A 17,503-nucleotide genomic window follows, 5' to 3' on the forward strand; every position below is an offset into this window, starting at 1 on the left:
AGTATTGTCTTCCCTCCTCAAGTTATCCACATAACAGCATTGTCATACTCGGGGAGCTTGGTGGCTTAGGGGACAATCCAAACCCAAGATCCACAGGAATGTGCAAATTAAAATCCAGTGGATCTCCAGGTCAGTTGGTCAATTCGTGGAGTTGGGCTATATATAAGGAGTTAATGGTACTTGGCTGACCAAGCTGAGGAAAGATCCAAGGACAGCATAGGCTGTCCATTTTTAGGGCTGGACAGCCTATGTTGAACTTGGAGTTTCACTCAGCTTGGTCAGTCAAGTTCCATTAACTCCTTAAGATTGCTCTCTTGGTGTCTACTTGAACTCAGGTCTCCCCAGCCATAGTTCAACGCTAACAGGCTACATCATACTGACTGGCATACACTTGATTTATTTTTGCTGTAGCCTTCACAAAAAAATGCCTGCTATCAATGTAACGTCAAGATAAACCGGGTTATGATCACATTGTTAAGATCATCACATTGTCTTTGCACAAAAGCTCGGAGGCTGTGGAACAGTGGAAGCAGCGCCCTTGAAACAGCACCTCAAAGTGGGTGCTGCCGCTGACGTGTGCTTCTCTACGAACTTGGGCAAATTAGGACAAATGCCGACACAGGGCAACGTTGGACGTAACACGGCTTAATGGTTTCCTTTGCAAAAAGCGTATCCGTGCAGAGACGCGCTTCAAAAATATCTTTCCGCCTCGACTTAGACCTTAACTACGGCCGGAAGAGGCGAGACAATTCCCCGTCCCTCTGCCTAAAAATGGACTCTCACAAGCAGGTCCACAGGCCTCAAACTCTACGCTAAACACCGCGCGCAAATCCGTTGCCCACCGGTTCGACATCGCACACGTGACTCCCACGTGAAGGATCGCGCTTTCGCATCTAACACCCGAAACGCCACCTGCTTTGTACTGGAGGCTGCCGGGAGTCGTAGTTCAGAGAGGGTGAAACGTACTCCATGTGCAGGCGCAGTTACTAGCTTCGGCCGTGACAGTGCCCGAACGCTCAAATGTGAGGGAACCCGCCCGGCCCACAAGCGGTTTCGACACCGGCGCCGCACTTCGCGGGAACGGGGGCTCACCGTGTGTACGGACCCCGGAGGGTCGGGCTCCGGGCGGTGGTCCATACAGTAGCATGAGCAGAGCCAGTGAGAACGCGGGGCGAAGCCTACGCCGCATCGTCCGTCGAGGGAGAAAAAATGGCGGCCAACCTGCCACCTTTCCCTCTTAGTGCGTCACGTGACGAGGCGCGCGGGGAAGCCGCGTGGGACGTGCGGCGGCCTCAAGCTGAAATGTTTCGGCATTTGCTCTTTGTGGGACAGAGGGAAGCATGCGCTGGGTAGGGGGCGCGGGACCCGGGCACCAAGGGAAGAAAAAAAAATTAAAAACCTACCCCAATCCTTCAGCAGTTCTTATAATAACTAGCTGGTACGGTTCAGGTGTAGGATTTGCATTAATAAATCAATCATCATCATCATATCAGCCTGATGGCCCTTACGCATTTTCTTGACTGGTGGGTGTGGTTTTGCTGGCTGATGATGATAATTTATTAAGTCTGTGGAATGCAGGGAAGTTCACCTGGCTGGCACCTACGTTATACACCTTTAAGCACCAAGGAAAAACATCTCTTTTTAACCAGGTTGACCTGATGGAAATCCTTTACCCTTTTAAAATGTAGCTCTTTTTTCCGGGGGGGGGGTGTTATTGGGTTATTGTTCTTATTTTTATTTTATATATTGTGATCTTTTCTGTGAACCGTCCTGAGACCTCTGGGTATAGGGCAGTATATAAATTCAATAAAAATAAATAAATTATTTATACCCTGCCCATCTAGCTGGCTTTCCCCAGCCACTCTGGGCAGCTTTCAACAGAATATTAAAAACACAATGAAACATCTAACATTAAAAACTTCCCTGAAAGTTAGATAGTTGTTTATTTCCTTGACATCTCATGAGAGGGAGTTCTACAGGGTGGGTGCCACTACCCTCTGCCTGGTTCCCTGTAACCTCCCTACTCGCAGCGAGGGAACCGCCAGAAGGCCCTTGGAGCAGGACCTCAGGGAGCTTAAGCCAACAGGAATGGGAAGTACTGTTTTGGCTGCCTTATAGGAAACAGACTTAAACCAAGACAGACCATTGTTGGAGGTGCCTTGGATCGAAGCTGGCACCTTTTGCAATGCAAAGTGTGGAGTCAAGCACCGAGAGACAGCATTACTAGTGATTTGATTTACAGTAATCACTTCCTGTTCCTCCTTTCCCAAGCAGCTCCCAGGCACAGTTCTTCCCCATTTTATTTTTTATTTCATTTATGAATGAAGGAAAATGCCCAGGTGAAGCTCCTTCAATGCCAGTGGCGTGCCCACCACACTGCAGAGGGCAATAGGAGGCGGGGTTGCTATGTGTAGGAACCACAGAGGGCTGAGCTTTGGGTAGAGCTTCACCCAGCACTATATGCAGTGCCAGTATGGAAGCAACTGCAGGGCAAAAGCTTCACAGGATTGTCCATCAAAGAAACAAATGCCAATGATTTTCCCCTCTGCTTTCTCTTCTGTTGTAGGGATATTGACCAGCACATGCCAGGGGACTGGGATGAGGCTGACCAGGAGGATGGATGAATGCAAATTCTGGCATTTGTTCAACCTTAAAAAATACTAGCTTACCAAACTTTTCCAGTATAAGGCACTGCACTTTTACTAAGTTCACCTTTAGTGTAAAGTCTAACACCTAGCCAGTATTTAACAGATTGCACCCTAGAACAGATGCTGGTGTTTTGTTTTTAAAACATTAACAACAAAACTGCTTAGAAGAAATATGGTGTGATTACATTGCAATAGACAAATCAGCAGAGGGAGCAATGATTAAGATAAAACTGTCCAATACTTTAGGCCCTACTTCTTCAAAACACTGTGGATTTACTTTAAGAATTCAACACAATGAATTTTTTTGCAGATAGATCCTTGAAAATGGGGTGCTTATATTTAACAGTTGTTCTTCATTTGAGTGAGGAAGTGTTACACTGGAGAAGTATGTGTATACAAGTATAAGTTTTATTTTAAAGTGCTATGTATATATGACAACATCTGTCATTTATCATAAACTTTGATTTTCCAGCATAGAAATAAGATGTAGATACTGTGATAGTATTGGTTTAATGCTTAAAATTATTCTATCAAGACAAAAACATTTTTATTGTGTACTGAATGGTCATGTTCAGTTCTTATTTTTTCAACTGTTAATTTTCATTTTATTTTGAAGAGTATGATTTCATAATTTGATTTACAGACCATTAAACATATATATTTTAAATAACATCTGATATATATGTATATTTAATTTATAAGGCGGAATACGGTAAATTTGTTGATAAAAGTGAAGAATTTTGCTTCCAGTTTTGCAATCCAAGTTCACTCTAGTACAATGGAGAGAGTTTGCCTCTTCATAGAATATAAAAGACTGTCCATGCAACAAGCCAACAGATCGGAACCCATTGAATGCTCACATTGGTGGTCTTAGCAATTAAATGTGTATCTATCCAATTTCTGTAATTAACTGTACGAACATAGATTCCTGGATATCTTGGTCGGCCACAACCAAGCCCAAAACTGGTGATTCCTATCAGATAATACCTGGTAACATTTCGAAAATAACACATCAAAGGTCCACCGCTGTCTCCCTGGAACATGAAAAAATATGGTACTCTGAAGTTTTAGGAAACAGGACTGGGATCCAATCAATCTTGAGTTATGTCTCATGAACTATCAAAAGAAAACACGGTTTTCTAGAAACAGTACCTCCATAAAGCCTGAATTGGGTATCTTACCTTGGTTTCCTTGCTGACACAATGTGATCATGGATGCTTTAGGAATTCCAGCAACAGTTTCAATAAGACAGTGTGGTGTAGTGATTAGTGTGTTGAGAAGGACCTGGGAGACCAGGGTTTAAATCTCAAATCAGTCATTAAGCTCATGAGGTGACCTTGAGTCATTCTCTCAGCGTAACCTATCTCACAGGGTTGTGGGGAGAAAAGGAATAGGAGAATCATGTGCACCACCCCTTGGAGGAAAGATGAGAGATACATGTAATAATATAAGGAATAATCTGCTGACCCTGAAAATCAACTCAGGACTCAAAAGGGCTATTTAATCTTAGCTATCAGAGCAAGACATGACACAGGTGCGGGGACAGCACCATCCTGCTTCCAAGTTGTCTGTTTTGGATGGAAGCAAAGTGGTCCAATGTGTTCCGAATGGAAGGAAATGAACATCCTACCTTTTCTGCAAAGCTCCTGTACTTTTATCAATAACCCTAAACTTTGGTGATCAGAACACCAACAATCCTAACCCCCTTATATACCCAAATGATTGCTGCATTCTAGAGGAGTGTCTCTTGCACATGCCACTTCATCAAGGGAACCATTCATATGATGTAGGAACCTAACCTTTGAATCTTGCTGCTATTACAAAGCAAACAAGCAGTGTCTCTATCTTTTTAAGCTTTCTACGTGGAGATTTTTATCCCAGTCTACATCTATTTTTACCGGTATATATGTTTAAATATGCTTTTAAAGTTGAAATTTTTCCATTGTTGACATTAAATAATTTTGGGATGTGTCATGGGAAGCAATTCATAAAAGAAATGTCATTATTGCATCATCATTATTTTAATATTAGTATTCACAACATGATATGTTTTAAACCTCAACAAGGAGGATGGTTTCTTTATTTATATAATCCTTCAAATCCATATTCGGAAAGCACATTCCCTTTCCCCTCCAATTCCTCTCCGCTTTTGTAATTATTTTTCTTTCTTCAGTTGTGAATTTGCAGTCAGGAACTCATGTGCTGTGTTTTTGTACCGTGCCTCACGCATATTATGTGCTTTTAGAAGTAACTGATTGTGCTGATTTACAAGGTGGCGTTATGTCGCTGCTTGAATTTTATTGTGATGTTTCTCATGTCTCTTTTTCTCACATCAACTAATTTTCCTCCAAAATGTATTAACTACTTTGCTGCTACTTTGACATAGCAGTGAGTAAGCCTGGAAAAATAACTGCATGTTTTGACAATATGTCTTAAAATAAAAATGATTCATTTCCCCCTCATTACCAGCTACTTTGATATATTGCTTTGATATTGTCAGGGATAGAGGGACTACTCGGGAGGAGCAGGGAGAGACAGAGGAGCAAGCTAGAGCTGGGAGAAAAGATAGTGATTCCTCCAGGGAAGGGGAGTCACTGGGTTATAGAGAACCGCCACCCATAATTTCCACAGATTCATCTCCCAGCTCAAGCCCCCGTCGGGAAACGTCTCCCGAAGAGGGGGAGATGGCAGGCTCTGGTATGGCAGGGCAAAGACCAAGAGCAGTCAGTCTCAGACAGGAAGAAGAGACGGGGGGGGGGAGGAAACGCAGACGTCATTTTAGAGGCCGAGCCGTTGGCTTTGTTGGCGAGGGCGCGAAAAGCCCGCCACTCCGGGAAACTGCAACTAACTGAGCAGTCGTGCTCCAGAGACTCTGTAAGTACATCATGGACAATAAATAGTTTTAGTTACCTGAAGGCTTGGCGTTACTCATGAGCAACATCTAAAAGGAAGAGCAATCTCTGACAGCTTTATTAGTCAAGCAACTACATGACAGAATGTTTTGACAACTTATTGTATATTCACCATTTTACCTGGCAGCTATCAACACGTCCAGTCAGAGAGCCAGCACAAAGCATGTTTTCTGTTAATTTCCCTGCATACGAGTCATATCTATTGCATATTCTCAGCGGAATAACGTCTACCTGAGCTTCTTGTAATATTAATTTAGCAGCACCTGAAAGGAAAGCACAAAAAACTACTGGAAGAATGCATTTAACATTCTGACACAAGGTTGTCAGGTATGCATCATGGCTGGGTAACCGCTTGAGCTAGCCTAACTCTTAATACACCACGTTTGTATTTCCCAAGTAGGTCTATAAAACTTACCTTCATTTTCAGAATAAGGCTCACAAATCCTTACTGAACTTGTAATGAATTCTGTTTGCTAGCCATCGCAGGCCCCAGGTATATATGGAGCTGTGTATGCTCTACCTTGAGATTTGGGTGTCTGTGTTATAATTAAAGTATTTTGTTTTCTTCATAATTAATTATTATTTGATTTCAGGTGTTATTGAACTTGTTTGTATTGTTTGTTGCCTTGTTGTTTCACGGTTTGAGGTATTAATTAATTAAAACCAGCCCTTCAGTGTTCCCCATCCAGCAAGGTTGAATTGAAATAAAGTGCATTAAATTATCAGTACATAAGCGTCTGCCGGGCTTGGTTAATACATTTAAATATAGCGCAGTGGCTTACCCAGTTCGGTATGCCTGCATCAGCTATGAGTCATAAAAAAGATATATGTTTTGTAGACTAGATCAAATACCTTAAAAATTAAAGTATAGTTTTCTCAAGTGCACAAATCTCAGACAAGTTTTGAAAAAGCAGAGAAGTGACTTTCTGAGTGCTTACTGTATTTCTGAAAAGTGTGATAAGAGACGAATACTTGGCAGGTTCAAGGCACAAGTACATATACTGCCCTCATATGATAAATGCAGAAAGCATGACAAATATTTTGTCTAAGCAATAGATCATATGCAAAGAACCTTTAGCCATCCAGATGATTAACTACAACTCCCATCTGGGCTGCCACTGGCCATCCTGGCTAGGGCCAATGGGAGTTGCAGTTCAGCAAAATATGGAGGGTGTGTCTGCAGACGTTGCAGAATCCAGCTTTTCTTAGTGCAGAAGTTTGATGCTCCCAGAGTAAATTTATTTTGTGTTTTCTGACCTTGGTTATAAGCTGTTAAATATTTTTATCATGATTAATATAGAATTTAAAATGCTGCAAGCTTACAAAGATTCATAAACACAGCTAACGAATTTATAGACTCAACAAATGACACTCCTTTTTCTGGATCAAAAGAGCAAATACTAATGAAGAAATCTGTCCAGTTTGCTCATGGTTAGCCAGTAAATATCCTGCACACAAGATTAAAATTGTACATCATTACTGCTGACAGAAAAACTGACTCAGGGTTAGGGCTGCTAATATTGATACTTCCTGAACGCCTGTTTTACAGTTCAATGTTCAGAACAGGTGATGAGCGAGAAACACTTCACAATTACATTAAATACTTAAAAACTTTAATTGTACATTAAAAAAATATAAAGAAAGGGTATGAAAACCAAATTAATCACGACTACCAGAAATTCCTTGTGTACACTAACGGGCAAACCAAACCTAGGTTTACCTCTGTGTAATACACCATCAAATGGCAAAGAAGCTTTTTGAAATAACTAATTCTCACTCTTAACACTCTTAACAATAGTTTAGTTTAAAGACAAATTAAAAGATTCACCTTTCTCCTTTGTGTTTCCCCAGCCAGCTATGAAACATCGGTACACGTCAATAGTTTCATTTTCAGGTAAGCAGATGGGCTGAATATAATTGTTATATTGTACATGTTTTATTAGCGTAAACAAGGCAATATCATGTTCATAGGTTTCTGAATCATAATCAGAATGGATCGTGATTGTACTGACCCGGCGCTTTCGAGTATAAAAGTTGTGTTTATGAAGATGATGCACGGCGATGACAGCCCTCCAAAAGGCTGCCTTCCTATTACAGAATAAAATCAAAAATAGAGTCACTAACTATTTTAGAATAGTTACTTCAAGCTTAGTGTAAAACTAGCAAGCATGGAGCCGGAGTTAAATGGTGAGGGAATGACAAAGGTTTCTGCAGTAATAGTAATATAACCAGTAAAAGCATATATGCATCAAACCAAATCATGTCTTGTAAGCCAATAAGATGGGTGCCTATAGGAAGCTCACAAGCAGAACCTGAAAGGTGACTGCCCTCTCCTACAGTTGCTGCTCAGTAATTGGTACTCAAGTATACTTCCTGTAAATCTTAAAGCAGCATGTGCCGTGCTCAGTATGACTATTCACAATTGATAGACATACCCTCAATAAATTTGTCTCATGCACTTTTAAAGTGATTTAAGCTGATGGGCCTCACATTGATCAAAGCAACCTTGAAACATGCCACAATAATTCCATTTACACACAACTCCCCAAAAATATTATCACGATGGACTTATCAATAAGCACAGCAACTTTATGTCGTTTGCCTGTCTTTGCCAGGACGCTGCCTCTGGACTGGTCTTATGATAACAATTATCCCTTCTCCGATGTGAATCTCCAGGTCACCGAGATCTGCAGGCAAGACCTTCCTAGGCAAACTGTCATCTGCTGAGGTCCATCTTGCTTTAAGTATGGGATTTTTTTTTCTGTTGTGCCTCTGACCCTATGGAATCACCACTGCTTTGAAATAAGACAAGCACCAGTAGAGATGTACTCATGGGGCTTGTTGAAAAATGGTTCTCTCAGATCATTTCTATTAGCTAGCTTTGTTTTTGTTTGGTTTTTTGGACACTGCTGTTATTTATTGCTTTAATGTATTGGTCTTAATAACTCTACTGTGAACCATAATGAAATTATCTAAATAGAAGATAGTATATATATTTAAAAAATGGAAGCTGCAAGTTGGATTCAAGTAACTCGGAGCACTAGAGGAAGCCAGTGCAAAAATGTAAGTGTGATGGGAGCTCCCCCCAGTCTGGATGCTCAGAAAAACCTCCAGAACAGCATGTGAGAAGAGGATATGGGATACTGTTCCCTCTGGCATGCAGAAATACCGGTACTTGTACTAACAGAACAGTCAAATCTCTGTGATGTTGAATTCTAACCTATATATTTAGAATTAAAGAAAATCTCCACCCCTGGAAACCAGAGTAAGAATAATGAGTTACAAATACTAAGGTTAGAAGCCGAAGAACTGCAAAAAATAATTCTGCATCAAGATTAGAGTAGCTGATAGCCCATGCTGCATGAAAAGCATATTTTCTAGCTTGAGTGCAGTTGCGGAATCAGCACTTTGCGAAATCAGCATGTATGCCTGCTGCCAAAGTAGGGGGGTGCAACACCTGGGCATACCGTAATTTGGAAATGGAAGGACATTAGTGCCCTCCGTACTTGCGAACCCTAAAATAGATTAGATTGTATTCCATGCAATGAGTCTCTTGAAACATGAACTTATGCTCAGAACTGTAACCCTACTGTAATAAAGGAGAATTCTTCCCTGCTTCCATTTCCCTCTTCACCTTTCAGACCTGAGAGGCTTCTGATAAGTGCCAAGGGGAGCAGAGGGGAAGAGCACCAGGAGATTAAAAATCTACTTTGCCACACTGTTTTCCCTACCAAACTATATAGTATTAAAGGAAGCATCCAGTCATTTACTGCTATGTTGTTGTGTGGAAAAAGATTTGGGGAGGATGAGAGGAGAAATGTACATGTATTCCTGAAGTCCCAGTGTCCCATTTCCTCTCCCACTCTTCCTTGAAATATGTCCCCGCTCCCATGAATTCTGAATATTCAGCAAGTGCTTTAAAAAAAATCACTACACCTTTCTCACACCTAAAATTGTGAAAAAGATTTAGAATAGATACATGCCTAAATTTTTTAACGCAGTGTGCTGCTGTCAACACCGTGTTGTTTGTAATCAAACTTCCACCACACAGATGGAAATATCCTAGGCCAATGGTATAATGCTGAAGGCTAACTTGCCATGGCCAAGATCCAACCATGGCATCATGTCCACCTATAATCCGAGAATCTGTTTCTTTCTCATCCATAAGAGGCCTTGTTCCGCAGTCTAGAAATCAAAACACAGATATACTGATCAGATGCCATGAATGTAAATGTTCTGTTAATACACACCAATCCATCATCCAAAACAAACTTAAAAGTAGATCTAAAGGGTCATTGTTATAAACCGACCAGTTTGCTGTAGCACTTCTGTCTCTGGACCACTGGGAGAGTTTATGCAAGACTGCAAACTTTTGAATCACTTACCCCTCATGAGAAGAGAAGACTCCCTAGAAAAGACCCTGATGTTGGGAAAGATGGAGGGCACAAGGAGAATGGGACGACAGAGGATGAAATGGTTGGACAGTGTTCTCAAAGCTACTTGCATGAGTTTGGCCAAACTGCGGGAGGCAGTGAAAGATAGATGTGCCTGGTGTGCCCTGGTCCATGGGGTCACGAAGAGGCGGACACGACTGAACAACAACAACAACCCCTTTGACACATGTGGATCACAATCTGGTTTTTGCCACAGAGTGGACTGGTTTTGACTTTGTGGTTGGAGATGTTAGCACCTTTGTTATGCACCCACCCTCTGGACCCATTTTCTGTGGCTGGTCTTTATATACACCATTTAGAAATGCAAATAATTAAGAGGTATATAAATGTATTAAATAAATAATAAAGAGAGACACCATTTCTTGGTGAGTTAGGTCCGGCAGTGATGGTTCCCCCCTGTAAAGGTGAGGGACAGGTTAAGAAATTTACAGATGATCAGGAATTCTTTAGGGCATTGGTTCCCAAACCTCTCACTCACAGACCACTTGAAAATTGCTGAAGGTCTTAGTGGACCACTTATTTTTTCTGCCTGTTGTAAATGTGATGCAATTTGCTAAATGTATGATTTTTAACTGCACTTTCATTGCTTCTTTTCTCATATGCTGTACTTCCTTGTATTGTATTACAATTTGTATTCCTTAGAACCCTTTCTAAGTGTCTCCCTCCCATTACTTCTGCTCCACTTCCTGCTCACCTTGTGGCCAGACTGGATCGCTGGGTTCTAAGAATGATGAAGCAGTCTTTGCACCCACTGTTCACAGACAGTGCTCCTATCATTCATGGTCCATTGGTCACAGTCTGGGGTCCCCTGCTCTGGGATTTTTTGATTGGCGTGTCTGACACCCCTGTTGAGGTCCTGGTCTCACTGTGGAATGGCAAGGTGTCTAGGGCCATCCTTAAATGCCCACTCCAACATTGTGGAGCCCACCAGAGTTTTGACACATGCTTCAGATAATGAAACACTATGAACAATGACGACTGTGTCATAACTTTTTATGTTATTATCCAAAGGTCCTAGCTTGGAAATATACACAATCCAAACCAAAAGTTAAAAATTGAAACTGAAACACTCTAAAACAATATACAGCAACAATATAATTTCAAAGGATCCATACCACCACTAAAGGAGAGACTGTTCCAAAGAAGAGCAGCCACTGCAGAGAAGGAATGGTCCACACACCCCTATTCCATAAGCCTCCGGACTTCCCACATAGATTTTAAAATTCATGCAGGTCATCAGGGACGTCTTTCCCATTTGGCTGAGTGGCGCCGTGCGCCACAGCGCCCGTCCAGTAGGGGGTGCCCAGCAGTGGGAATTTGGAAACAGCTGTTCCACGCACTGCTCCTGTTCGGGCGAGCGAGGTGCTCCTGCTGAGGCAGCCGGCTCCAGGCACCCAGCCTGGCCTTGCTCTCAGATACGTCTTTACCACTGAGGGCAGTGGCGCAGGCGGAATACCAGGGCACCAAGCTCTGGGGGGCCCCAGAGAGTCTGGAGAGAGTGCGGGGAGGTAAGCGAGGCGGAGCGGGGGCTTGGTGCCTACGCACCTCCAGCTCCTTCGGAGGCACTAGGAACCTGTTTTGCTCTGCTACTACTCGAACAAACCTTTCCTAGTTCTGTTGGATCTCTCAGCGGCCTTTGACACCTTTGACCATAACATCCTTCTGGACCGTCTAGAAAAGTTGGGAGCTGGGGGCACTGTTATACAGTGGTTCCGCTCCTTCCTCCTGGGCCGTGTGCAGAAAGTGGTGGTGGGGGATGAGTGTTCAGACCCCTGGGCTCTCACTTGTGGGGTGCCTCAGGGTTCCGTCCTCTCCCCCATGCTTTTTAATATCTATATGAAGCCACTGGGAGAGATCATCAGGGGGTTTGGGCTGGGTGTCCATCAGTATGTGGATGATACCCAGCTCTACCTCTCTTTTAAATCAGAACCAGTGAAGGTGGTGAAGGTCCTGTGTGAGTGCCTGGAGGCGGTTGGAGGATGGATGGCGGCTAACAGATTGAGGTTGAATCCTGACAAGACAGAAGTACTGTTTTTGGAGTACAGGGTGCGAGCGGGTGTGGGGTATTCCCTGGTCCTGAATGGGGTAACTGTGCCCCTGAAGGACCAGGTACGCAGCCTGGGAGTCATTTTGGACTCACAGCTGTCCATGGAGGCACAGGTCAATTGTGTCCAGGGCGGCTGTCTACCAGCTCCATCTGGTATGCAGGCTGAGACCCTACCTGCCCGCAGACTGTCTCGCCAGAGTGGTGCATGCTCTAGTTATCTCCCGCTTGGACTACTGCAATGCGCTCTACATGGGGCTACCTTTGAAGGTGACCTGGAAACTACAATTAATCCAAAATGCAGCAGATAGATTAGTGACTGGGAGTGGCCGCCGGGACCATATAACTGAGAGAGCTACATTAGCTCCCAGTATGTTTCCGAGCACAATTCAAAGTGTTGGTGCTGACCTTTAAAGCCTTAAACGGCCTCGGTCCTGTATATCTGAAGGAGCATCTCCACCCCCATCGTTCAGCCTGGACACTGAGATCCAGCACCAAGGGCCTTCTGGCGGTTCCCTCACTGCGAGAAGCAAAGTTACAGGGAACCAGGCAGAGGGCCTTCTTGGTAGTGGCGCCCGCCCTGTGGAACACCCTCTCAGCAGAGGTGAAAGAGATAAATAACTATCTGACATTCAGAAAATACCTGAAGGTAGCCCTGTTTAGGGAAGTTTTTAACCTGTGATATTTTAATGTATTTTAATATCTGTTGAAGGCCGCCCAGAGTGGCTGGGGGGACCCAGCCAGATGGACGGGGTGCAAATAAATTATTATTATTATTATTATTATTATTATTATTATTATTATTATTATTATCAAGAGACAGGAGAGAAGCCAGGCTTTGAGGCCAGGCGGCGTTGCAAGGCCAGGTTGCTATGGTAACGCAGGGCAAAAATGGAGGCCACCAACCCCTGAAGAAGCCGTGTGTGTGTGCGCCTTCCCAGGCCACAGCAATCGGCAGCTGCTTTCAAGAACGCGAGCTCCATTTGCAATTATACAGCAGTAAGCAACAGTTTTGGGGTGACCAGGGAAAGTGTGGGGGAAGGGAAGGTAGCAGGCAGAAACAGGGAGAAAGACGGAGTGGAGGCAGGTGGAAATTCAATGGGATAAGCTGTGTGGAGGCAGTCAGAAGGGAGGGAAAGATGGAGAGGAGGCAGGCGGAAATTCAATGGGAGAAGCTGTGGGCATGGACAGTTTACACACACACACACACACACACACACACACACACACACATATATATATATATATATATATATATATATATATATATATATATATATATATATATATATGGATGTATATGTATGTATGTATGTAGATCTTCCTTTTCCATTTCACAAAAAAGCCACTGCAACTGTGGCCGGGCCACCTAGTACAAAAATAAAAATAAAAAACCAACTTGCAGACCTCACTAGCCACTCTGGAGTTCCTCACGCAATAACGTTTACAGGCAAACCCCTTCCTGTGTTTGGGGTGGGTAACATAGTTTGGAATGCTTGACACACATAACCTTTCAAATTATTGTAGATATAATGTATCCCATCCTTTTAATGAGATGGGAGCCCGTGATGTGTTATTTTATGGTTTTTAAGGTTAAAATAATGATGATGTTAAAAACACCCCTCCGTTTCGAGCCGCCCAGCAACAACTTGCTGGAAAGGAAACATTTGTGGGGGGGAATAAAAACCGCATTTCACCGACTCGTGAGGCCGCGATGGGTCCTTCCACGTGAGACCCCAATGCCGCCGCCAGATCCTCCTCACGGAGGATCCACAGCCCTCGCCCGGCCGCTCGATTTGGGAGCAAATGCCAGTCCTCAAGGGAAAATCCCTTCCCTCCTTCCTTCCTTCTCTCCCTCCCGCGCGCACGCGCAGTTCCACCCCCGTCCTTTTTTGGCGGCGCGAGCGCAACGCGCGGGGAACGTGGAGGCGGGGAGGGGGAGAGAAAGCCGGGCTCACCCTCCATGGGCAACAGAGACGTGACGTTTCTGGGCGTGTTGAGCAGCCCCAGGAGCGCCAGCAGAGAGGCCGTGGCTGCCCGGCGGATCTTTCGCAGCATCGTCCGTCGGCGAAACAGAATGGCGGCCGGGCGCCCCCCCCGTCCCCCCCTGGCGGGAATAATGTTGTGGCGGTGGCGCGCGGGAGGGAAATGGAGCGAAGATGGCGCGGAGTTCCTTCGCTCGTTCTGACAGAACCTTTTGCTGCTTTCCCCCTCACAAACACCGGACACATACACACACGTCTCGCAGGGTTCTGGTTCTGGAAGGGAGATCATTAAAGGAGCCGAGGCGGCTCTTTCAAGAAAGAACGCGGCTGGAAGTAACCGGATTACTGTTCCTCAAGTCGAGAAGCTAACCCGAGACATACCTATTAGCATAGGTTAGGGCCATAGGATCAGTGCCGGATTTATGTATAAGCTAAACAAGCTATAGCTTAGGGCCCCATTCTCTTGGGGGCACACACAAAAATTAAAGAAAAAAACCCCTGGATGTACATTTCCAAAATATGAGATAAAAAACAAATAAAATAAAACCTAAATACAGCAACAGTGTTTTGTGTTGTGTACGCTCCTATGATGCATGTAACGGGCCCCACCTGCTAGCCTGCTCCCTAAAATACAGTCATACCTTGTGTTGCATTCGCTGCGGGTTGTGAACAGCGCAGGTTATGAACGCACTGAACCTGGAAATACTGGAACGGGTTACTTCCAGGTTCGCGCATGTGCAGACGCATCAAATGACGTCATGCGCTGATGCGCCAAATTGCGACCCGCACATTCGCAGAAGCGGTGCTGCGGGTTGCGGACTGCTCATGATGCAAACGGATCCCGTTTGCATCTAGAGGTACCACTGTATCGCTGGTTTACTCTTTTCTATATATAGGTTGCCTAAATTCTGCATGGACTGGTTGCATGGCAACTTGCAGCTTGCAGACTGCAGTGTAGCACAGCTGAATGTATACTGTACAGTACTTCTCAATTGGATTTCAGTTCAACAATTACTTTGATAAAATACATACTGTATTTTGTTATGTGAAAAATGGCTTTAGATACCTATTAGGTCCATAAATTACCACACAAAAAACAGCAACAATTTGTTGTTGACAAAGGACAGCTGGACATATAAAGGGCCCCATTACCTTCAGTAGCTTAGGGCCTCATCAAAACTAAATTCGGCCCTGCAAAGGGGCCAACTCCTAGGGGCCGAGGGGGTCTGCGCCCCGCCCGCCCCCCATGTTCCTAGGAGCATTTAGCGGCAGGGAATCTCATTTGCGCGATTAAAACTGCAGAGTGGAAGGAAAGGAGAAGCTGTTTCAGCCTCCCCACTTCCAGTCACTCTCTGAAGACCAGAGAGGAGACCCTCATAAGAATATGTGGGCGTGGGGGTGGGCTGGGGAAGGACTAGACCCCATGTGAAAAATGAACCTAATATTTTAGCTGCAGTTCATTCATTTTCAGCTTTGTATTCTTGTGAATAAAAAAGCGCACCTAGACATTCCATTGTTGCACCCATAACGTAGGTTTAAGGTGCCCTTTAGCTCCTAGCTTTCATGTCCCAGGTTTAACTCTGCAATCCAGTAATTTCATAGTGGTAAGATTGGATTCTGCAGAAGCTATTACTAAAATGGTCAAGCCAGTTTCTTCATTAAGTAAATACCTAGCCAGGTCTGCTAAGTATATACTACTTATTTACACTTGGGCAAAGATGTTGCGATCGAAACTACTGCTGCTGGAAGGCGAGCTGTAGGGGGAAGACCTCTAGTTGCAGATTAACTCAGCAAGGTCTGAGTGTGAAAAGGAAAATGATAGTCTTATTATCTGTGCTTTGGATGGCAGAGTTAAACCCATTTAATTTAACACCAGATCATTAAATATTTTGCTTTGCTGTAAGAGAAGTTGCAGAAAAGAATTATTAACAATAAACATGGAACTACTTATAGACAAAATTCTCCTTTGTAGATTCTCCTTTGGGGGAGAAGGACTAAAAAATATTACAGTAGAATTTCAAATACGTCTGTATTCAACTGTGAATTATGTTTTATTTTTTTAAATGATACAGAAAAGCATGGCAATTGTAGGGAACCACCAGAAGGCCCTTGGAGCTGGACCTCAGGGGGCTTAAGCCAACAGGGATGGGAAGTACTGTTTTGGCTGCCGTATAGGAAACAGACTTAAACTGAGACAGACCATTGTTGGAGGTGCCTTGGATCGAAGCTGGCACCTTTTGCAATGCAAAGTGTGGGTTCAAGCACCGAGAGACAGCATTACTAGTGATTTGATTTACAGTAATCACTTCCTGTTCCTCCTTTCCCAAGCAGCTGCCAGGCACAGTTCCTCCCCCATTTTATTTTTTAATTTCATTTATGAATGAAGGAAACTGCCCAGGTGAAGCTCCTTCAATGCCAGTGGCATGCCCACCACACTGCAGAGGGCAATAGGAGGCGGGGTTGCTATGTGTAGGAACCACAGAGGGCAGAGCTTTGGGTAGAGCTTCACCCAGCACTATATGCAGTGCCAGTATGGAAGCAACTGCAGGGCAAAAGCTTCACAGGACTGACCATCAAAGAAACAAATGCCAATGATTTCCCCCTCTGCTTTCTCTTCTGTTGTAGGGATATTGACCAGCACATGCCAGGGGACTGGGATGATGCTGACCAGGAGGATGGATGGATGCAAATTCTGGCATGTGTCTTGCTCAGCCTTCTTTTCATAAAGCTACTTAATGAGTTGCCTATTACCCATCTTGCATTCTTTGGATGGGGCAGGAGGGCCACAATGGAGGAGGGGGGAAGATGGTCAGGAACTTTTTTTTAGTTCTGTTGCAGCACATTGATCTAGTTGATACCATGTTGACGTGTAGGCTATGGTATTGGGAAAACAGAAGCGTGTGAATTGTCATAGATTATTATGGTCATCATTATCTTTTAAAATGATTATTTAACAAGAGAACATTTATATTTTCTTGCAGTGGAGGAAGGAATCCTTGGATGGTTTGTCCTTCCACTCACTTTCACTAGGCAGGACAAGACATTTTTTTTTTTTTGGCTTGGCCATGTTCTCCTGTTTCTAGAGGTTTGCTGTTACGTCTTTGGCATGTTCGGCTTGAATGCTCTTGAAAACGAGGTCTGATTTGCGTAGTGCTGCCTAGTGCAAGGGACAGACCATCTGAGGATCCCGTCCATTCCTGGCAGAAAATGAAGCTTCATGGCAAGTCCAATGTTACATCTACCATTCTGTCACAGAAATTAAATCTACAGGGCCCTGCACATAGGTAACAATCTTCACACAACCGCTTAGTTCAGTGATTTGTGTATATATTTAAAACAAATGTGTGACTGCTCCTCTTGTTTTCAAGTAATAAGGAATCCAAATTCAATATATGGAGAGTTCTGAAGTTTTAAAGTGATACAGGCCTTTGTTCAACCTTAAAAAATACTAGTTTACCAA

The 17,503-nt window shown here is 43.8% G+C and overlaps 1 protein-coding gene and 1 long non-coding RNA gene across 2 annotated transcripts; one reads left to right on the forward strand and one right to left on the reverse strand.

The window, feature by feature from the left end:
• Positions 1 to 3,412: 3,412 nt before the first annotated feature.
• LOC117040737 (transmembrane protease serine 12-like) lies at positions 3,413 to 14,151 on the reverse strand. The gene is made up of 5 exons (XM_033138707.1): positions 14,017 to 14,151; positions 9,540 to 9,745; positions 7,389 to 7,644; positions 5,681 to 5,823; positions 3,413 to 3,682 (listed from the first exon to the last, which is right to left on the reverse strand). The coding sequence occupies exons 1-5, from the start codon at positions 14,114 to 14,116 to the stop codon at positions 3,446 to 3,448; spliced, it is 942 nt and encodes a 313-aa protein (XP_032994598.1). The 5' UTR covers positions 14,117 to 14,151; the 3' UTR covers positions 3,413 to 3,445.
• On the forward strand, positions 5,813 to 8,379 carry LOC117040738. Its single transcript, XR_004425894.1, has 3 exons — positions 5,813 to 5,887; positions 7,412 to 7,454; positions 8,237 to 8,379. It is a non-coding gene; the product is annotated as an uncharacterized LOC117040738 (long non-coding RNA).
• Positions 14,152 to 17,503: the final 3,352 nt, after the last annotated feature.

The sequence above is a fragment of the Lacerta agilis genome, chromosome 2 (assembly GCF_009819535.1).
Source record: "Lacerta agilis isolate rLacAgi1 chromosome 2, rLacAgi1.pri, whole genome shotgun sequence".
NCBI lineage: Eukaryota > Metazoa > Chordata > Lepidosauria > Squamata > Lacertidae > Lacerta > Lacerta agilis.